Here is a 23,287-nt window from a genome sequence, read left to right as displayed (position 1 = left end):
TCATCACCTCTAATACCAAATATTTATAGTTGAATACCTTTTACTGACTAGTATTGATAAAACAGAAATAGTTACTAGGAATTAATGTGGGATTTTGCAGTGCCCTCTTTTCTACACACACACACACACACACACACACATGCACACGCACTCACGCACACGCATGCACGCACATGCGCGCGCACGTACACACACACACACACACACACACACACACACATACACACACACAATGTGGTAGTGAACTGCACCACGTGGCACTTTGGTGTGGTCTTTGAAAGCCTGAAAAGTGCAAATATTGTACTGTATGTGTGCATGCATTTCCGTGATGGGTTAAGTAAAACCCAGCATCTTTCAAATACTTTTGTCATAGATTGGTCCTAACAACAAATGTTACAATATATAAATCTGTTCTCTTTCACGAAAACAAATCCAGTGATTTTTGAACGCTCGCGGGCCACATGTGGGGCCTGCCATGCTGAGCTTTCTCTATACACCATAGGTAGAATCTCCTGACGGTCTTTACGGTGAAGAGGTGTGGTCTCACCCGGAAGGGGATGGGCTCTGTGAAGTCCCACCATTCTCCACTCTCTACCCTCAAAGCCTCACCTACTATCAGGTAACCCCGCCTCCGACCGTGACGCATGCCTCGATCGCATCTGCCTGATTGTTACTATTTTTTTTTCACCTCCTCCACATTTTGGAAAGAATTTCTCGTCCCTTAATATTTTTTAGTTTTTGTTTAGTTTTTCTCATTATTTGCTGCTTTTAGTTGTTATCCTAATAATAATAATAAGTGAGTGAATTAGCCAAGGACCTGTGATACTATAGAGATTAGGGCATTCACCAAGTATTCGAATATTCGAATATCAAAGTCACAAAGTCACAACGCCTCGCAACGCGAGGCGTTGTGAGCATGTAGATTGGCTATTTTCACAATATTCACCTCTTGCTTACTTAATATTTAACAGTTTGGCCAGTCCTGTCGAATATTCGACTATTCGAATACTTTGAGGTCGAATAATTCGAATACTAAAAATCACTATTCGTGAATGCCCTAATGGAGATGTATCACAGGCACAGCTCAGGTGTGTAAATCACTCTTATGTGCATTTATCCTGATACATCTACTAGCATCGTAGGCTGATTGCATGCGTGTAATGCTCCATAGACAGTTGTAAGAAACTATCCCAACCAATTCAATGTACTGAGCTAATCCAGAGTAGAAACAAACTCATGAAATAAATAACTTGACTGTTCCGCACGGTTCCTCTGCCATGTTCTACGATTTGAATCAGCTCTGCATCATGCTAAACTGTGCTGTCTTCTAGTTCACGGTGTTGTCGTTTTTAGTTTAATGATTATAAATCATTTCGTTTACGGCCCGCCCACTCAGCAAATTTCTCAGCAACTTCCTGGTGCTGACGTCAGTTTAGAAGGGGAAACTATAACAGAAATAGCTGGACTCAAAGCCAACAAATCATTATTTTGAACGGTAAAGTAAATTATAATGCTTTGTGCCTTTTACTATCTTGTGTTCTTGATCATGCTACCCGTATTTTATACTTTACTATTCGGAAATTGCATTAAATTTGCGATTTCTGTGTTAACTCTATGGGCGTTGAAGGTTTTACCCTTCAAAACGTGACTTCAGCACCCGGGGGATGCTGAGCCGTGAATAGGGCTAATTGTTTTATTGGAATAATTGTCAGATCACTTGCCATAAAACATGCTTTGTCATTTGAGTGCTCCATCATTTTTATTTGGGTAGTCATCTTTGAAGTGCCCAGGTAATATGTCTTTTTGATATAGTTTGTCCTTGTTGAGCACCAACGAGTCGTTCTACCAATAACTGCTGGCTGAGGCGTGCAGACATCTCCTACTTGTATGCTTTGTCTGGCTTCTGATGTAATGTGTTGTAGTTCACACAAAACGATATACAGTAGTATGTGCTACACCAGGGTTCCCCAATAGGCGGCCCGTGGGCCATTTGCGGCCCGCGGGGGGCTACACCAACACCCCAGTAATAATGGTGGTATAAGAGCAGCAACAACACTAGTATATCGTCGTTGTCGGGTGGAAATCCCGTATCTCCAAATTTGTACGTTCTTTCGCAAATCATACAAGGCTGTCGCACAAAAGTAGTGAAAACAGCAGATCTACAAGCACACAACGCCTCGCACGAGGCGTTGTGTGCTTGTAGATCTGCTGTTTTCACTAGTTTAAATCATTTTTAAAATGATAAATTCAAAACGAACGGTTTTGGACATACAAGATTTTCACCCGACAACGACGAAAACTGTCGCAGGAGTAGTGGGAAGTGGGAACGCCACCGTCGCCCCCTGCAATGTTGTGGCCCTCGGCTTGGTACCCTAGACATAATTTGGCCCTTGGGGAAAACTAATTGGGGAACCCTGTGCTACACACTGCGAATGGATATAGTGTTTGTTTTCCAATTTACATGCGCTATACATAGTATAATGTTCCTTGAAGAAGATATTGACAGCCTGACAACTTCTGCAATTCTCAGATGTTAGAGAAACAGAACTGCTGCCAGACTCTGTATCATTCGTAGCCCTTTGGATGTCATTGCCATTTATTTTCTGAGAGAAATTAACAATCTAAATGAACATCCATTAGAGCAAGAGAGTGGATTAATTGAAAAGAATAAATAAATATATATCCACTTCCATCTGTTGTCAGTATAGTTGTAGTAGCACCAAGTGAACTGCAGGTGGTGGCAGAGGCCTGAGATCAGGGAGCAGTAAGCTATGTAGAGCAGTGGTTTTCAAACTTTGCGTGGCCATTCTGGCCAATGAGCAGTCCAAATCTGAAAGGACACCTGCTCATATCCATGTTATCACTCTCACATACACAATGTGACCCGTTTATCTTTATTTACTAATGCCTATTAACATTTGACAAAATTGCTACGAAACCAATATGAGCCAGATCACAAATCAAAAAATGAGAAGAGAGAGATTGTGCGTGTGATTGTGTGTGCGCGAGCGAGCGCACGCGCGTGTGTGTGTGTGTGTGTGCGTGTGTGCTTGTAGAGAGAGACTGATGCGATGCCAGAGTGTGGTCTAAGCTAAGAAGAAAGAGAGACGCACTGACAATGAAGACTAATGTGCATTTAAACAGAAAATAGATATCCTTTTGTACAGTTGTCTATTGCAATTATGTGTAGTGGTCACAAACTCCCATGGACTTGTCCACAGAACACTTACACCAGTGTGCCTTAGCATACTGGTGAACCACTGGTGTAGAGCATCCACTCGTAAGGCAGAATGCATACTCTGGATTCTAAGTTATTGTTTTCATCAGTCCATGTTGTCCAACATAATGAATAACATTGCTGAATTAGTAAGTGAGTGGTCTCTCTCACACACACACACACACACACACACACACACACACACACACACACACACACACACACACACACACACACACACACACACACACACACACACACACACACACACACACACACACAAAATGGCCCTTAGTCATTAAGCTAATGCAGATAATTCGGAAATAAGGATAGACAGAGGCAAGAGATGAGAAGACTGAGACGGAATCCAGACAGGAGGAAGAGGGGCACAAGGAACGTAGAGGACAGATCTATGCCTGGATGTTAATCATCCTGTCAGTCACTTTCAAGAGTGGTTTTCACATTTTTGTGCTCAAGGCACACCAGTGGGCAAGTCAAAAAATGAGGCACGGTCTTTCGCAAATTGTAGGAAATACTATTTCCTACTAATATTATATAAAAAATAAAATAAATCAACTATAATTATAGTACATTAAAATTAAAGATGTTTGCCTATAATTGCGTGCCCCCACATTGGGACTCCAGGTTGAAAGGTTGAAATATATATTTATTTTTAGGTTATGGAAATTGCCTCTGTATTGGTTAATGAGTGAGCACAAAGTACTCTTGGACATTTTAGCAAGGAAAACTCCTGTTTGTATCCCTATAGCTAAAATTGTAATTGGGAATCAACATTCACTATAACTAGTCTGATATATGGAAAGTTTCATTAATACATTTCTATAAATCGTTCTCTGGGTATACTGTATTGTATATCGTAACTGTCTGGTCTAAAACCCTTACTTTTCTGGAAATAAAAAAAACCTCAGACTTAACCACTTTAAATGAAAAAAAGGAAATGCGATAATAGCTAATCTACAAGTTTATAAAGCATGGCATCATGACACGTTATTGCTATTTTTGCTACTTATGTGTGACACTGTCATGAAGTATAAAATAGGGCATTTACTAAAACATCAAAATATGAAATATGGAGATACAAGGTTTCTCCCTGACAGTGACGAATCTGACGATATACAAGTATATCGTTCTAAGGGCAGGGCTAGATTTATGTAATAGCTTCTTGGAACCAGTTTTAACAGACTGCAAACGCACTAAACACTGAGCTTCTAGCCACAAACTGGCTCAATCTCAGTAGGATCAAATGGGACCTAATGGAATGGCTGGTGGTGAGCCAGAATGGTTAAGAATCATTTGAATAGACCACCACAGTATAGATTCACACAGCCCACTCAAGCACTAATGGATTAGAACTAACCAGCTTGCATTGCTATAGGAGCTATATTTATCTCTTCGTATGGCAGCTATTATAAAGCACAGGTTATTGCTTCTTACACTTTTACAGAGATATTATACGTTTACTCTTACTGTGGTTTCTTAAACTGAACTTCTGAATAGGGCACAGGACCATTTGTTGTCATACAACCTAATCTGCTTGTACTTCATGTTTCAATTGTCTATGTCATGAACTCTACAAAATGTAGCATTAATATCATAGTATATCTGCAAGTAAAGTAGCCTACTGAAGCCTACCTGTAGTGGATGGAAGGGCAGAGTTGAATTTCTCAGCTGTCAGCCATTAAACATGCATGATGTGTGCTTTTATTTAATTGGTCCTGAATTATTAATACTGGCATTCACTTGGCTGACATTTGACTGGAGATTGAGGGTGATACAGAGCGACTTATGGAACAAAGACAGAGGCAGAAGGAAAAAGTGAAAGGGAGATGTTCACCCACAGCATGAGAGAGAGAGAGAGGATGTAGGTGTGAGCGTGTATTGTGTATGTGTGTGTGCGTGCGTGCATCTATGCGTGAGCGCAAGTATTCATGCATTGCGTGTGCATGGGATAGTGCTGAGGTTGTTGTTTGGTCACGGTGTTGGTCAGTGTTGTATATCAGCTGTTGTGTCTATGTCCTGAGCATCTCATCCTTGTAGCTGACTACCCAGACAGACTGCGTGGCTTTAGAATGTGTCTGGCCATTGTCAGTGCTAATTCCAGGTGGCATTAATACCAACAAGGACAATTGGCGCCCCTCTTCAGTTCCAAACCCACAAGTCCTGTCCCTGTCAACATGATCGATTGGCGACTGCCACCACCGATTGTGCTAAACTGGCACACTGTGCTATCTTTGAGATTACTGAAAGATGGCTCTGGTGGGGTGAGTCATGTATTATTTTCTGATGGAAATTTGGCAATTCAAATGGGAGAATTGCATATCTACTTGTACTGTGTGTGCTATAAGGTAGAACACCCAGTTATTACAGATTAAGTAAAGTAGTGTAGACAGCAGGTTCAGGTTCATCAGCATAGCCACTAGCTTATTCATTCAGGTGTTACATAAAATAAAAGAAACAGCTTCAGAAACAGCTGAAAGGACCAAACAGTTGTTCTAGCAGAAAATATAGAGCACTTTTATCGCATAATTGAATTGTTTAATTGAATACTTGAGTTGTCAAATGAGCTTTTAATAGAAGATGTACAGTAGGTAGTTACTGTACATAGTACAGTGTCGATAGCCCCTGACACAATGCTTCTAATGCATTCTGGATACTGCACTGCCAAGTAAGCCAGATGGTTCAACCACCCTATTAGCCTGTTGTTGAGATATGATATTGTTATCCACTTGCATGCAATAGGAAATTGTCCTTGGCACTCCAGCAGCAGAAACTGGAAAACATCAGAGAGGTTTAACGTATGAATTATAGGATGAGATGCTGTGGGCAAGGTGTACGTAGTTGCAGTGTTAGTCTAATGATAGTGCTGTGTGTATGATTAATCCACAGAATATACGTCTACAGGGAAGTGCAGCTGAGACGACACAAAGTGTGTTCTGAAGGTCTCATGGGACTAATTCACAGAGGTATCTGAGATACTCTCTTTGGTACTGTGGTTCTTTACATACCTGGCCTCCCTCTTCCCCGTTCCTTTGTAAACCAAACCAGGCAGCCTCTAAAAACGTTCTCTTCCGAGTTAGTTAGTTACACATCAGAGCTTGTGGATGAGTAAAGGAACACTGTATCAACAAAGTCAAAACAGGTATCGTAAATGTTAAAGTTTACTGCCTTTGGTTAGGCGCAGGTTGGGCGCAGGTTTTTGTGTTCATGTATAGGCTAGTTTCACATCTTGCATACACGCTTTCTTTTCCCTGTGGTAGTATAAACATTTAACTTTTATATGGCCAGGGTTAATACCTCTGGCAGGCACGTGCACACATAGACATCAAAGTGGGCTTAAGCCCTTGCCCTTTTATCCGTCTGTAAAAAGTGCCCTCTCCAGACTGTGAATGCAGTTTTTACTATGGTGAAAGAAATGTAAATTCCCCCTTTCCATGCCATACCTGAAGGCGGCATTCAAGAGAATTTGCCTTGTCCAAACTCTCCTGAACTTGAATGCAGCATCTCATGTTGAAAGAATTCCCCTTCTGTGTAGAAATCCATGCCGTTACATCCCATCTCTATTGACTTGATTATGCTTAGTTCAGTGTGGTATCACGCACCGAAAATAGCTGACCTCACGACATGTTGTGAGCTTGGAGGTCTGCTATTTTCGAAATTTCCACCAAAAGGCTCTTTTAGAAATTTCAGACCCTGCCTCTCTAACATTCTCTGCACGTCCCTGACCTCTGACAGCATTATGGTAAAATTATTTAGAAAAAGATGCTACTCGACCGTTATCGTTTGTCCCGGTCAGATTGCTACTAGTTTGATATTGTTGGCGTGGCAGACACTAGGGAGTCTATTTTGAACGAGCTAATAAGAGCAGCTCTTAAAGGACTACTTCATCACTTTTCAACCTATCTTCATACAATTGGTCCTCACTAATGTTCACGATAAAATGGGGACTGCCCCATAGGTCGAACTCCCGCTGGGTCGAACAGCGTCGGAAAGGTTAGATAATCACCCGCGAGCATCGGCAGGTTAGATAATCACCCGCGTCACGGTTACTGAGGTTAAGTTTAGGGTTAGGGTTAGAGTTAGGCATAGTTTTACTGAGGTTAGGATTAGGGTTTGGGTTAGAGTTTGGTGGTCGATCTAAAGGGTGTTGGACCTAATGACATGTTACCGATAAAATTGCATAAACAAATTGGTCTGTGTCTCTTAGGAGGTCTGTGGGCAGTTCAGAAACCCATCTGCCAGTGACATCATCGTTAGGAAGATATTTCTTTTAAAACAAAATATATATATATTTATTTTTTTATTATCTATTAACATTATTATTTATTTATTATTTATTAACAGTGGCTTCCATTATAACATTGAACTTTTCAGGAATAAAAAGCCTGCCGTTTCTATTAGTTTGGATTCCCCATCGATGATGTCACTGGCAGACGGGTTTCTGAACTCCTATGAGACACAGACCAAGTAGCTATTTTATCCTGAACATTAGTGAGGACCAATTATATGAAGATAGGTTGAAAAGTGGTGAAGTCGTCCTTTAAGGAAATTCCAGCTCTTAAATTGCCATTTTGCTACTATGAGTGCGGTAATTTGGGCACTACGGCAATGCGATGTGCGTAAAAGGCCCTGAATTAGTCATGGGCATGTTTGGGTGTTAATTTAATCAAACCAATCAGCGTGGCAGCAGTCATTCCCTTTAAAAGCCGTAAGAGCTGCTCTAGAGACAATGAAAACAATGACAGAACCAGGGCTGAGTGCTTTGCAGCAGAGGAGACCTGCACAGACAAACATCCTCCCCAAATGAGGTAGCTAAGCGGATCTTTGTGATTAATAAATTAATTAGACATATTAGTCTAATGAATGTTAGTATAAACACAGTAGAGTTATCTTCTTTTATTTAGAGGGGAGATCAAAAGAAAAAGAAAACCCTCACGCGGGTCCATGCTGGGAAGCCATTGAGGCGGCACGCTTTTGTGGCCAAATTAACTTTTTTTTTGTGCTCAAGATGTGGTCTGACACCCTCTAAATGGTATGCCTTAAGTTTTTGTAAGTCAAGGTTCATAATAGCATGTCACCGCATTGCGACCCTTAATTAACATATGAACACTTCCCCATGGGTTAATATGCTGGCGACTCTTAAACCATAAGTGTTTGCGTTCAGTGCCACTTGCATAATACCATTTGTGCATAAGATGGTGCCGTTATCACTTTATTAAGGAATATGTCTGAGCTGGGATTAAGAGCTTCATTTTAGGGCCCTAGATGTCAATATGGTTGAAATATTATTTTAACCAGCCAGGTCTGTATTATAAGGGTGTATAGACAAAATGTGTAAGCTGTCAAAATCTATTTCCTCTTCATGCACCACAACTACACCACAACTGAAGGGTTTTATACAAGCACACAAAAAGAAGCCAATCACCTCATTTGAAGCAAGGAGCACCAGAACTGCTTCAGAGTGCATTGCACCACACCTTCGAAAAGCACTTTGCACGGTCCGTGTCCTTACAGGACACGCTGAAACAGTTGCCATGGTTACGACTCCCAGAGAAACGCAGGAACAAGCAGTGACATGGGGTCCAGTTCCACTAGAGACACTTTTGGCTAAGAGGCTTGGCAATGGCCGCCTGGTACCACAGGATACTGGCTAGGTGTTGCCCAGTGGGCAATGATGTACCACGGGATACCTAGCGCTTGTAAGGTAATTATGCTCAACTACCTGTACATGCAAGCTGGGCTCCAGTTGGTTTGTTTGCTGAGCAATGTTCGTTACCAGGATACATCTTTTCCACCTACCTGCCATCCTCAAGGGAGGCTACTGTAGCTAGCGGTGGTGTGATAGTTTGGTTATCTACTTCTACAATCATCCACCCTCCCATCCTCTGTTCTCTCCTAACTGCTTCTCCATTCCCATGCTTTTCTTTCAGCTCTTTCTCTCTCCTTTACTCTCCTTTCCTCTCTTTCATCACCGTTGGTGTGCAGCAACAGCTAGTTGTTTTCACATACTGGAGCCGCTGTACAGAATGTGTTTTCGTATGTCTGTAAGGTTTATGTGTGAATGTGTGTGTGTGTGTGTGTGAGTGAGAGAGATAGAGAGACAGAGTGAGCGAGCAAGTGAGAGAGAGAGTGTGTGTGTGTGCGTGTGTGTGTGGGAGAGCTGGGTGCCGCAGTGTCTGAAAACAGCCTCAGGAGAAGAGGATTTCGCACACACATGCACACCCACACACAAATACACCTCTAATCAAGCTGCCACATTGTTTCACGCACACAAACAGCAGAGAGGAGAGCCTGTTGGCTATTACCATCTCTGTCGGGTGGAAACCTCATATGTCCAAAACGGTTACTTTTCAGGATTCTAATTAAAACATTTGCAAATGTAACAGATTTACAAACGCTTCGAGCTTGTAGATCTTCTGCTTTTTATGCTTTGTGACGCCATAGGATGATCAAGTAGGGCATTCACTCATTTACGAGAAAAAAAAAATCGAGAAAAGTTAAAAGACAGAGATAAGTGCTTTCTGCCCAACAGTGAGGATGTGTGACTGACTGTGTACTGCTGACTTGTAGCTCTCAGAGACAGTCACTGTTCCTATTACCCATCCAGACGCTCATCACTCCTATTCTTCTTCTGTGGTTTTGCACTGAGTTTCGTCCTCACCACTTCCTGCCTGGACTGTGTGTGTGTGTGTGTGTGTGTGTGTGTGTGTGTGTGTGTGTGTGTGTGTGTGTGTGTGTGTGTGTGTGTGTGTGTGTGTGTGTGTGTGTGTGTGTGTGTGTGTGTATGGGTGGGGGTGGGGGGGGGGGTCATGTTTCTCTGTTATGTAATTGGTTGACTGGGCTGTAGGGGCGTGGCTTGTGTCGGTAATGATATCTGACAGAGAGAGACAGAGGGAGAAGTGTCTGGTTTCAGCACCGATAAAAGACTGGAGAACACTGAACAATTTGCTGGGAGAGAGAGAGACAGATATAGAGACAGACAGACAGACAGACATATGAGAGGCTATAGAAGAGAGAGCGGGAGAGACTGAAGACTCTCCTGAGAGGGAGAGAGACTTGGACAGGCATCAGGTGGGAAGAAAACAGTCGCTGAACGGGTCTTCCGCCAGCCAGCCAGCCAGCCTCTCCTTCATCCTTTCAGCCTCCCCTCCCTCCTTACCTGCTTCCCTCCAGCATGCCACTCTCCTGCCAACCCCATATTTAATGGGAGTGTATGCGGTTAAGGAGTCAGAAGAGATTGACTGGTCATCTCCACCCCTTGGACCCTGTACTTACCACTTAGAGAGAGAGAGAGAGAGAGAGAGAGAGAGAGAGGGTGGGGGTGGAGAGAGCAAGAGTGAACTCCTTTAAATAATCAATCTTCATATCCTGCCACTGCCCAGCCTCTCTCTCTCTCTCTCTCTCTCTCTCTCTCTCTCTCTCTCTCTCTCTCTCTTTCTGTGAAGAGGAGTGCTGAGGAAGGACAGCAATCGCAGTCCTCTGCGTTTCTCCAGAAAAGTGGATCTTTGACATCTCTCCTGGCTGGAGAAGATGGGATGACACGCTAGATGGATGAGTGAAGACACGAGACAGACAGACAGACAGACAGACAGACAGACAGACAGACAGACAGACGAGAGGACACATAAATGGATGGAGAGATGGATGCACACATGAAGTAATACTCCCCCAACTGTGGAAGAACTCTGCGCTACCTGTTTGCACTTTTCCAAAACGGCCGCCTCCTCCTCCTGCATCTCCTGCATCTCCTGTTCCTCGTATCTCCATCCGGCTGCTCCTCCTCCTCTCTTATTCCAGAGGAAGTAGAAGAAAAGAAGAAAGGAAAGAGAGAGAGAGCAACGGAGGATGAACCATCTGTGCAGTAAGAGGAACTTGTGAGAGTGGACTGCAGGGAAGGGACGGAAAAAAGGAGAGGAGAGTCCAGAGATGTGGGAGAGAGAGGGAGAACACTCTGTTCAGAGAAGAGAAGATGACAGAAGATGAAATCCTTTCCTCAGCATCAACAGTTAGCGACTAGTCAAGAAAAAGGATGTAGAAGGGAAACAGAGAGAGAAGAAAAGCCAGAAGACGCACGTGCTGGACCAAACCTTTCCACAGCGACGCCTTAAGAGAACCACAGCCAAAGAGAAGAGCCAATAGAATAGGAAGAATGATTCAAAGATAAAAAAAGAAACGGGAATACGGAGCAAAGATGAATTATATTTTCGGCAACAACACCCAGTACCCCCGCAGTGGGAGGCCGCCGGGGAGTCAGGGATCAAGCCTGGCATTGAGACTAAAGCTGGGCCCCAAGAGGTGTTCCTCTGAGGAGCTGCCGCCTGCTCACACCTCCTCCCCCTCCACCCCCGCCTCCTCGGCCCCCTCCACCTCCTCATCCCGCTGGCAGCAGCTTCTAACGTTCTTCTCCAAGAGGAGTGCCTTCACTGACTGTATCAACGCTAGCCAGGTAACTCCTACTACTGTACTCTGAACGTGGGACTGCATGTGTGTGCGTACAGTATTTGTGTGTGTGTGTGTGTGTGTGTGTGTGTGTGTGTGTGTGTGTGTGTGTGTGTGTGTGTGTGTGTGTGTGTGTGTGTGTGTGTGTGTGTGTGTGTGTGTGTGTGTGTGTGCGTGCGTGCGTGCGTGCGTGCGTGCGTGCGTGCGTGCGTGCGTGCGTGCGTGCGTGCGTGCGTGCGTGCGTGCGTGCGTGCGTGCGTGCGTGCGTGCGTGCGTGCGTGCGTGCGTGTGTGTGTGCGTGGCCTAAGGGGCTATTGGAGATGAGGGTGGGAAGCGCCTGTAACTTAAAACTGGGTTTTTGTTGCAAAGCTGTTGTGGGTGTGTACATGCGTGGGTTTAGTTCCTTTATCAACAAGACAGTGACACACAGTCAGGCAGACAGATTATAATTTTGAACTCGCTCCTACGCTTTTGTTTGATACTTTTCGATAATGTTGTCATGGAAATGAACCAGTGCAGTGTATGAGACATGGAATGCTGACGTGTTGAACTTTGCAGTGGCATTTTATGCTAAGTATTCACACTTTCTTGTGCCTCGTCAAAGATGTTGATGCATCTTCGTCAAGAATCTAATGCACTCATTATGGTGCATGGGGAAGGTGTCTACTGTAGCCACCAGACAAAGAGGTGGAAACTATCCTGTGCCTACATATCTTTTTCTATATTGAGATTTCAGATATACTGTGTACCGCTTTGCGTGATTTTAGGCCAAAATTTGTAGAAGCAGTGTCCAAAAATGTGTTTTGCAAAAATCAGCCTGATGGTGGTGCTAGAAGAGGTCCATGTGAGAAATCAAATGTGATGTGCCATCCAAGGAGTGTGTGTGCAAAGTTTGGCATTGATTGGGCCAACGGTTGCATAGATAACAAAAAAGCTGACGGTGGAGCTTTTCATAGTCACTTGCGGAATCGGGGAGATGTGATCATACTTCCGTGCCGCTGTTAAGAGGTGAATGGCTACGTTTTGGACTAACTGTTAGTCGTGACAAGCAGGCTTGGCTAATGCCAACATAAAGTGCATTACAGTAGTCGAGTCGGTTTGAGATAAAAGCATGGATAAGACTTTAAAAATCAGAAAGGGTTACAGCAGACTTGACTTTGGCTAAAAGCCTCAGTTGATAAAAGCTGGATTTTACAACAGAGAAATTGTTAAATTTAGTTTCCTTAAAAGGAATCTATTGCATTTGTTGATAAGCTATTGCAATTTTCTTTCTTTCTTTCTTTTTTCTTCTTTTTTACCGAAAGGCCGGAGTTGGGAATTAATCAAGAAACTGGCCAACCATAATCCGACTCCCAGCTAGATAGTATCTACCACCAATAGATGCATAACTAAACACCAATGGCTATGGATTCACAAAACATGCTTTAATTACTTGACTGCAGTTTTAGATAATGAAAGGAAGTCTAACCAGTAAGACTCCCTAATCGGGAGATAAGCAAACTTTAGAAGGCAATTCTAGCCAATCAGGTAGCCTCGGAAACCCAGACTTCTTTAGGCGATCGGAAGAAAAAGAAGCCTGGGCGATCGCGTTATGATCACTGTTGTAGGAAGTGTAGAATTTCCCTAACCAATCAGAGTGCAGAGAGCGTCGCACCAAATGTGTTGACGTCATGACGCACCAGCGTTCTCTACGCTGAGCAGAGGAGCAGAGGGGGGTGGGGGGAGGAGAACACATGCTATTGGCTGGAGACTTGCGGAGAGACTCACCGCGCCCGCCCATCTGCCTACACTAAACTGTCCGCGTTAGGTTAGAGTGCCAATCAGGAGGGAATATGGGAAATGGGACAGATCCATGTTGATGACATGCCTATAGAGATAGTGTGTAGGGCTTTGTGTGATTTTAGGCCAAACTCTGTAGGAGCAGTGTCCAAAAATGTGTTTTGCAAAAATCAGCCTGATGGTGGCGCTAGAAGAGGGCCATGTGAGAAATGAGGGGTGGAGGTTGTGATTTGCCATCCAAGGAATGTGTGTGCGAAGTTTGGCATTGATAGGCCAACGGTGGCAGAGATATGACTAGGGCAAAAGTGTGACGTGACTGACAGACAGTCGGTGGAGCTTTTCATAGTAACTGCAGTCGCAATGACAAAATTATAAAAATGTGCATTTGAATATACTAAACTGGCAATAATGTTTTTATTAAAGATAAATGACCCCCTCTAATGACAAAATTATAAAATGTGCATTTGAATATACTAAACTAGCAATAATGTTTTTATTAAAGATAAATGACCCCCAAGAGCACCTCAATGCCCTCTCAAAAATGAAGCCAATACAGGTTAGCTGATGTCAGTCATAGCCTTCTAGTTGCACAGTGTGACAGTAGACTGGTCTTAATTCAACTCGCTCAGTCTGACAAGGCAGATAATCAAGATATGACCTTGCTTCCATCACATAGTATGACATGTAATCCCGATCCCATAGAGGAATGTTTACGCTGTGACAGGTTGTTGTCAACTGTGGGCCCGACCAGTTTTTGATTTGATTATAATTTATATGTGCAGGTGAGGTGGGCAATCATCTTTCACCTCAACACTTGGTTCTCTAACTCAGCTCTGCTCTGCTCTGCTCAGGGAGTCAGGCCTCTGTGAGAATCAACCCTGTCCAACTGGATGTCAATTAAAACCACAATTTGACCTTGTTTGGTGAGAAAAGAGGGAAAAGCAAGGCGTAAAATTGGCTGACAAGGGAAAACATCCATTTTCATAATACACTCACAAATGTCCCATCTTCAAATTTAAATTACTAGAAGCTGGGCCGCCCTTCGGGCGGCCCAGCGTCTAGTCGGCGACCTGGCCAACTCGGGAACGATGTAAATAGGGAATGAATCCCCCGCCCTTTAATGCAAACCCCATTATACCTGTTGTCATAGAACCCGTTTTGACCATCTGTTTGCCTGTGTCCATTTATGCCCATATATGGAGATATCTGTATCTGTCTGTCTGTCGGCGTCCATTTTATGTCCATATATGGAGATCACTGCAGATATAGTTCTGGGTCCATTTTATGCCCATATATGGAGATATCTGTCTATTTGTGTCCATTTTATGCCCATATATGGAGATCTCTGTATCTGTCCGTCTGTGTCCCTTTATGCCCGTATATGGAGATATCTGTTTATCTGCGTCCATTTTATGCCCATATATGAGATCTCTGTCGCTTTTTGTTTGTTTCTTCTTTAAGCAGAATACACAGCCTGCTTAAATCTGCATCATTCAAGTCATCCTCCCAGTCCCACGCTTTGTCGCTTGTCTTATGTTTGTTTTTGTCTCTTTTATTTTCTTTTTTGGAGCGGACCCCATGAATGCCCCATCCTTTAATGCAAACCCCAATATACCTGTTGTCATAGGACCCGTTTTGACCATCTGTTAGCCTTTGTCCCCACCCTTTAATGCAAACCCCAATATACCTGTTGTCATAGGACCCGTTTTGACCATCTGTTTGCCTTTGTCCCCTTATGCCCATATATGGAGATATCTGCACACACAGTACCGGTTGCGGAAAACTCTGATGTCAGACATCAGCTCCGCATTCGGGGATTCATTTTATGCCTATATCTGGAGAAAGCGTGTGCCGGTGGGAAGAACGGTTCTCGAGATTCACATACATACATACACATTCACAGAGATTTTTTGTTGACTCATGTGGCGTACGTGATGTCACAGCCTTTTATGAAGTGATGTCACAATGAGTCAGCGCTTGCGCCGATTTCCTCCGGAACAGCCTGATGTCAACAATCAGCTCCGCATAAGGAGATTCCGAACGTTTTGCGCCGGTTTCGGAAAACCGCGAGTCAGGTCGGGTCGAGGCCCTGCACTGCACTCCGCGCGGCGGCGGGGAACGCGCGTGCCGAATCTGAAGCCGGTGGGACGAACGGTTCTCGAGATACGTGGATTACAAACAAACAAACAGACAGACAGACAGAGATTTGTCGCATTTATAGATAGATGACTCAGGCCTGGTTACCTGATAAGTTGAGTGTCCCAATTTATTTTGGACGTTATGTGATTACAATAAAACAAAGTTTTGCCTTTCATAATTTGGAAATATTATAGCATAATAAAGGTGTCACGTGCAAGCTGAAAAGGGTGAAAGAAGTAGGGTGACATGCATGTTTTGCATGACTCTCATTTTCATGAATACTGGACATAATATTTTTAAATAATCTAGATAGAGTTCTAAACTTGCCCAGCAAGCACGGTCAGGACCTGGACCAATCAGTGACGTCTCGATTGGGGCCAGATCAAGTCTAACCATGACTAGTCAGATCTGGCCTAGAATATCACCTGATTTGAACCAACATAAATCCTGCCCATGAAAACGGACGTCAGAGAGGGTATGATCGAGGCCAGATAAATATCATAACTAGTCAGATATGTCCCAGAATATAACCTTACATGCTCATATTTCAACAAACATTACAAACAATAACAATAATCCTGTCAAACAAAAAAGTCCATATGATGTCCTGGTAATGACGTCAAGATCATCCCCATATGGGCTGTGATCTGGCCTAGTTCTGAACATCACCAGAATCACCGTAGGACGTTATCATAACGTCATCATGACGTCATTTGGCTTGCAGGGCAGTGCTGTGTTCTACCTGTCACGCGGGTATACGGAGTATGCTGTGAAGATTTTTTTTTTAACGTGTATGCTCTCGTGAACCTTTCAAAGTAGCGTATCTGATAGGCATTATGCACTGGTGTATGCGCTGGCCACACGAATAGCCGCGCATCATAGATTATAGTATGCCCTCAAAAAAAGTCTAGAACACACCACTGTTGCAGGGTGTAGACCAAAGGCAATTGCTAGATTTACACCCACAATAATTAGAAACACATGCTAAGTGCAAACATAGTGAGCTATGGTCCAACTGCTTTTCTCACAGTTTTGTGACAGTCAATCTGTAATTTAATTATTGGAATGCTTATATGCCATAGAGACTGTTTTTGGCCTTTAGTCTGATCTCTACACCACATTTTGACAGTCCCGGTAATACTACTAGTGTTGTTTTCTACGCATTAAACAGTACTGTAGGCCTAATTTTCTCATCATCAATAGTAGTAGAAAGGTACAGTATGATATTACGTAATATATATTGTATTTACTTTGAAGTTGGTCACAGACTTACAGTATTCAGTAGACTTGACTGTCAGAAGATTCCAAGCACAGCTTCTCTTTGAAAGTTGATTAAAAGAGATGTGAGGCTCTAACATATTTTATTAAGCAATCGTAAAAAGAAATCTGCACTGACAGATAAATCAACAACTTCCATTTCAATCACTAACTTCGGTACATTTATTGATTGTTTTCCTCCCCAGATATCAATATAATATCAGTACGGCATCCACAACTCCTTTATCAATCCAAAACTCCTGAGTGGACTGAGCAGCCGTAATGATATTCAGTTCTGCAGTAATACATTTCACTGGCACTTAAGATTTATGGCTCGTGGAAGAGAGACCTCTCTCCCCTCTCACTCTCTCTATCCCTCTCTCTTTCCGTCTGCCCTCCCTCTCTCTGTCTCTGTCTCTCTCTCTCTCTCTCTCTCACAGTAATCATATTGGCCAGTCTAAGTGTGTTTTCCCCTAGGTGTTGCCATTTTCCTGTCCAAGGCACTTACTGCATGACTTATTGGCCATTACATTGAGAAACACACACACACACACACACACACACACACACACACACACACACACACACACACACACACACACACACACACACACACACACACACACACACACAATCAAACAAACAAACGTACAAATAAGTACACACGGCTGTCTGTGAGAGGACAGAGTTTGCCATCATTAAAAGACTGTGAATGTGAAGCATGTGGTCTCCTGTCAACAAAATTTCTGAAATCTCACTGGCCTTTCTGTGCACATGCAAAGTCTAAATTCCCCCCTGGCATTATCACATCCAGGTTGTTATGCTTGTGTGTGCACGCGTGTGTGTGTTCAGGGTCATGGTCTGATTAGAGGTTGATAGAAGAATAAAAGACCAGGGAGGGGTCTATTATTCACCTGACCTGTACACCGCGCGCACACGCACACACACACACGCGCACACACGCACGCACACACACACACACACACACACACACACACACACACACACACACACACACACACACACACACACACACACACACACACACACACACACACAAAATATTCTTTAATAGCCTGGACCTATTCATCACCTTTACTAATGACAATGATGAAAATGATGCTATGTTGAGGGATAGTTTTACATTGATTCCAACATTCCTTGTTAAAGCTAAACTTTGTTGTTAGATTCATTCTTTCTTTCTTTCTTTCTTTCTTTCTTTCTTTCATTGCTTATTGTTCTACCAGGATGCACTGGGAAATGTCTGATCGGGCCTCAGCTGTTTTAAGTGGCGCTACTTCTATATGGATAGTCTTCACTGTCACATTCATGCCAGCTGGTAGCTCATGACACACAGGTGTCATCTGGAAGCAATGGCAACATAAACATTGGGCAGTACTGTATGTTGCCCAATGTAGCCCATACCTCAGGCTCTTGGCCTGGGAGCCGTGTTTCCATAGTATTAGTCATTTGTTAGTATGTGTAATCAGACTTTTACCACTTGAACCGCACTATCCATATCCCTTGGGAAAATCAGCCAAAAATGTCAGATCTACAAGCTGTCAAGCTCACAACGGGTTGCAACGTGTTGTGAGCTTGTAGATCTACTTTTTTTGGCAAAGAGATTTGATGTAGACAGAACAAAATGCCTAAGTACAGACAGCAGGAGCGAGATCATTTAGCGACCTACAACTGGGTTGCAACCTGGTCGGTAGTTTTCACCGACCAGGTTGCTAAATCTACCGACCGGGTCACTAAATCTACCTCTCTCAGTACAGAGGCAACTCAGGTCCAGTTTATTAAGTCTAGAGGGTTTAAATGGTTAATAACACTGCTAGTAACCGTCCAAGTTAGTGTGTTAAAATCACATGCTGCGTCCTTTCCTTTGTATGTGGACTCGGTAATTCCCAGTGCACCACGCTCTCCCTCCCGCTCCATCTCTGTATAATTGATGAGTAGTAAGGAGGACGTATGAAACTCATCCTGGCTCTTTACAAAGAGCGCTAAAAGCCATAAAGAGGTGTTTAGTGGTCAGGAGATGCCGGAAGAGAGAGATATAGAGATCAAGGAATAGAGACAGAGAGAGGGTGAAAGAGATCACTTGTTTATTATATAACTATGAAGGATATTCCATAGGCAATTAGCTTTGGTATTTTGAATATACTTTGGCAAACTACTTGCATAGACGACAATTTATTAGTCATGATCAATACACAATATCAAAGCAAATAAATTGTCTTTGATTGACTTGGGCATTTGTGATATTGAATAAATAACAAGCAGGTAATCAAGAAAGACAGATACCATTCTGTAGGTAGATACTAGTTCGCAATACAGATCTATAATAATAATAATACATAAAATATTTATATGCGCTTTTCTAGATAATATGAAGATCTAGTAATATGAAGCTTCTATAGCAGGAGGTTTTTGTGAACAGAACACAGAACATTAATTATGTTTGGTATTATGTGCACTTTATAATTTCATCTTTAACGTAACTTCTTTTTTATCAATGCCAGTGTGGAAGAAACAAAGGGTCTGTCAAAGTTTGGAAATTCACCATCACAATGCAAATGGCAGAGAAACTTCTGTGTTCACCAGGCTACATTAGTAATATAATATCAGCTATTAATCAAAGCTATTACAGTAATGAAAGTTAATTTACAGCCATTTACTGAAGGCATTTAGCAGATGCTGCGATTTAGAAAGTGCAAAGTCGGAGTAACGCTAGCCAAACACCAACAGGATAAGTGGTCAAGTAATTAGCATGCTAAGAAAACAACTGTCTACTAGAAAAGTAACCAGGATAGTAGGGAAACATGAAACCTACCATCAATCTAAATAACATACTTACCAATTACCATCTGTGAACATGACACTGCAGTCTATAATGGCATTGAAAACCATGTCACTGAGACTGTCAGGGAAAACGTGTGGGTGATGTAGAGGTGGACCTCTCTCCAACACTCCCCCACTCCTCCATCCACCCCCTCTCAAAAGAAAGAGCACCTCGTTATAATACCACTGTCCAAAGAAACTTTACACTTCCCCAGTGCCTCCTGGGATGTGTGTGTGTGTGTGTGTGTGTGTGTGTGTGTGTGTGTGTGTGTGTGTGTGTGTGTGTGTGTGTGTGTGTGTGTGTGTGTGTGTGTGTGTGTGTGTGTGTGTGTGTGTGTGTGTGTGTGTGTGTGTGTCTGCATTCGTGGTGTGTGTGGGGAGTGTGTGTTTAACGATCTGTTTCTACTAGGGCCGGGCAATTCGACATTTGTAATAACCAACATAATAAGCGATAATATCTTACATATCAAGGGAAATCAACACGAAAAAGTTCTAACCGATTTTGTTATAATTGACTAAATGGATTAGTCTGATTAAAGGCCCACTTCACCTCTGGGACAACCAGATCTTATTTTATTGTTGTTTGAGACACGATCAACACAATCCTGAGTTATTTGTCGTGTTCAATCTGTGTTTTGAGATATTTAGTATTTCAGCATGACTAGTGATGCATTTTGCATCATATGATGCAAAATGTATGGTGGTGTACATAAATAGTGAAAATAGCTGATCTACAAGCACATGTTGTGAGCTTGTAAATATGCTATTTTCACTGTATATATTTTGTAAATAAACGTTAATTAATTGAGGCAAAGGTTTGAAATGAGGGTGATAATAATCAGTCATATTTCCAAGCCCTAGTCTCTGACTCTCTATACAGTAGATTCCTTAGTGTTCTTTCTGTGTGACTCCCTCCCATGCATCCATGTCTGACTAATGTTTAGAATTTGGCTCTGATGTCACCAGTGGGAGTGGTTTACGAAACTATTTATCATCTGGTACGCTGTGTCCATGGCAACCAACTATCGCCTCCCCACTATGCCTAAAGCTGCAGGCGGCATCAGCTGTTGTCATGGAGATGTTGCTATGCCCAACGCCAACCACCATGTGTCACGTGAATGTTCTAACAAGTGTAGTAACAGCGCACAATATACAGTGTGTGTGTGTGTGTGTGTGTGTGTGTGTGTGTGTGTGTGTGTGTGTGTGCGTGCGTAAGAGAACAACAGACTCACTCGCTAGCTTTCGCCGGGGACTGAAGACTCACCTTTTCAGACTCCACCTAAACCCATAGCACCACTGAAACACTCAATGACCATACAGGAAGCTAGTTAGCATTTGTTTTTTAGGTTTTTAGAATCCTTTTTTCTTTACTGATTGTTTTTTTAGATTGATATTCATATGCATTTGTTATATTGTTGTTGATGTTCTGACATGTTATCTTGTTTATTATAGTAATGTATTATCTGCTTATTGTAAGTCGCTTTGGATTAAAAGTGTCTGCTAAATGCCTAAACTGTGTAAACTGTAAGAGAGAAAGATAGAGGTGATCTAAAATCTTAATCTATGTGCCTCTCAGTCTCTGGTATAGTACAGTATCTCTCTCTCTCTCTCTCTCTCTCTCTCTCTGCCTCACTCACTCACTCACTCACTCACTCACTCACTCACTCACTCACTCACTCACTCACTCACAGGCATACAGAAGGTGTTGCATCACCTACGGTGCGTGGGATGGAGCTTGCAGAGCAGCTTTCTCGCAAACACACACACACACACACACACACACACACACACACACACACACACACACACACACACACACACACACACACACACACACACTTACGGGTCCATTTAGTTCCATTTGTCCAGCTGTGTGAACAGGCCTTACGAGTTGTGGAATACTAGAAGTTTGCGCCCGCTCATTTCTAGAGTTTACGCACTTCGCAAGCTCACACGCGCGCTCACACACACGCTCCCAGCTGATCCAAGCCATCGCACGCACACACACGCGCACATGTGAGAGACACACAGACATAGGCAAACACATACTGTCCTACTGTCTACTACCTATGGGCTATGGCTATGACTACCTATGACTCTGGCACGGTAATATGAACACAACTCGGTCCCTAAGTAAGCGACTGACTACGAAGTACAGTATGTGAGTACACAATTTGTCAGCACTTAAGTCAGCACGCTTGGGTCCATTACATTAACAAGAACATTTTGCTGTTTACAAGAGCAGAGTGGCATCTTGGGATGAATATACACATACTGTACAGTAGTGCAGACTGCAGTCTTCAAAATCAGCCTACAGTATAGTGCATTGAATCAGTTTATTGTTGTGTGGATGGATTCTGTTTGTGAAACAGAGGAGTGTGGGATATATATCAGTGGCTAAGTGTAATTGTTTTGGAGTGCTGCTGGTATAGTCTTTGCCAGGGATAGATAGATACTGTACAGAGATAGACTTCTACTCTCAGACAGACCTCTCCTCTGCTAGGCAGGTACACAGACAGGCACGCACGCACGCACGCACGCACGCACGCACGCACGCACAGAGATAGAATGGGTAGGCAGACAAGCCAACAGTCTGAACAGATTGAGGCATACTGACACAGAGAACAGACATCATGGTTAGACTAAGGCAGGCTCCAGCTCAGCTTTAGCTCCAGCTACTGTTATAGCAACATCGAGTCATTCTCTGACTTACAGTTGCAGGCTCACAATTAAGAATCAACTAGGACTGTGTGTGGAAGTAGAAGCTAGGGTTACATTAGAGACAGGGAGAGAATGAAAGAGACAGACGGCCTTGTACAGTAGTTAAGATACTGAAAGGGAGCCAGCCACTCAGTTACAGTTGACCCATGAGCCTTGACTTTGGGAAATCAATCGTGGCCTGTTATGTTACTGCTTCAACTCCACTAAACTTTATGCACATTTTTGGGGGCAAAAGTTGTGGATAGTACCTGGTACTATTTACAACGGTGGTTCTCAACCTTTTCAGGCCACGACCCCGAAAAACTGTCATATTTGAACTGGGGACCCCCCACACTGACAAGCACTTGGAATTGTAGCAGTTGACGCATTACATTTAGTTTCACTTGGTTCCACTGATAAATATTGTGAAAATAGCAGATCTGCAAGCTCACAACGCCTCGCATCTTGTAGATTTGCTATTTTCACAATGTTTTGCCTCTTTCTTATCATTTGACAATTAAGCCATTGTTTCATTGTATAGTTTGTTGATTACCTTTGATACGCTTTTGCTTCCCCCCCCTTTTTTCCAGGTATTAAAAAGGTCTTAAAAGTCCTTAGATTGTCACTTGACTTCACTGTCATCTGGGGACCCCTCCACAATCATTTGGGAACCTCCTGGGGGTCCCAACCCGCAGGTTGAGAACCACTGTTTACTGTCAATATTCCAGGATGACCTCCCACTTGGGTAATGACGCCCCCTGGCGATCATTCAGAGAAACTACTTCAGCTCCCGTACTAACGTAGGTAGGAAGGGCCTGTCACTCAAACCGGAGTGACCCGCCTCCAGGCTATATAAGCCCCCGGAGGCGGAAGTAACATCCTCTTTTCACTCTCTGC

General features: G+C 43.1%; 1 protein-coding gene across 1 annotated transcript in view; it reads left to right on the top strand.

Moving 5' to 3' along the window:
- LOC308286480 (disks large homolog 4-like) overlaps positions 1–23,287 on the top strand; it is a 151,055-nt gene that overhangs the window by 56,694 nt on the left and 71,074 nt on the right. The window contains exon 5 of the mRNA XM_080727515.1: positions 503–619. Coding sequence (XP_080583641.1) covers positions 503–619 — 117 coding nt within the window. The remainder of the gene's footprint in view (positions 1–502; positions 620–23,287) is intronic.

The sequence above is a fragment of the Nannobrachium achirus genome (assembly GCF_963921795.1).
Source record: "Nannobrachium achirus genome assembly, chromosome: 1".
NCBI classification, from domain to species: Eukaryota; Metazoa; Chordata; class Actinopteri; order Myctophiformes; family Myctophidae; genus Nannobrachium; species Nannobrachium achirus.
The sequence above is the reverse complement of the archived record's forward strand: the minus strand, read 5'-3'. Positions and strand labels throughout refer to the sequence as shown.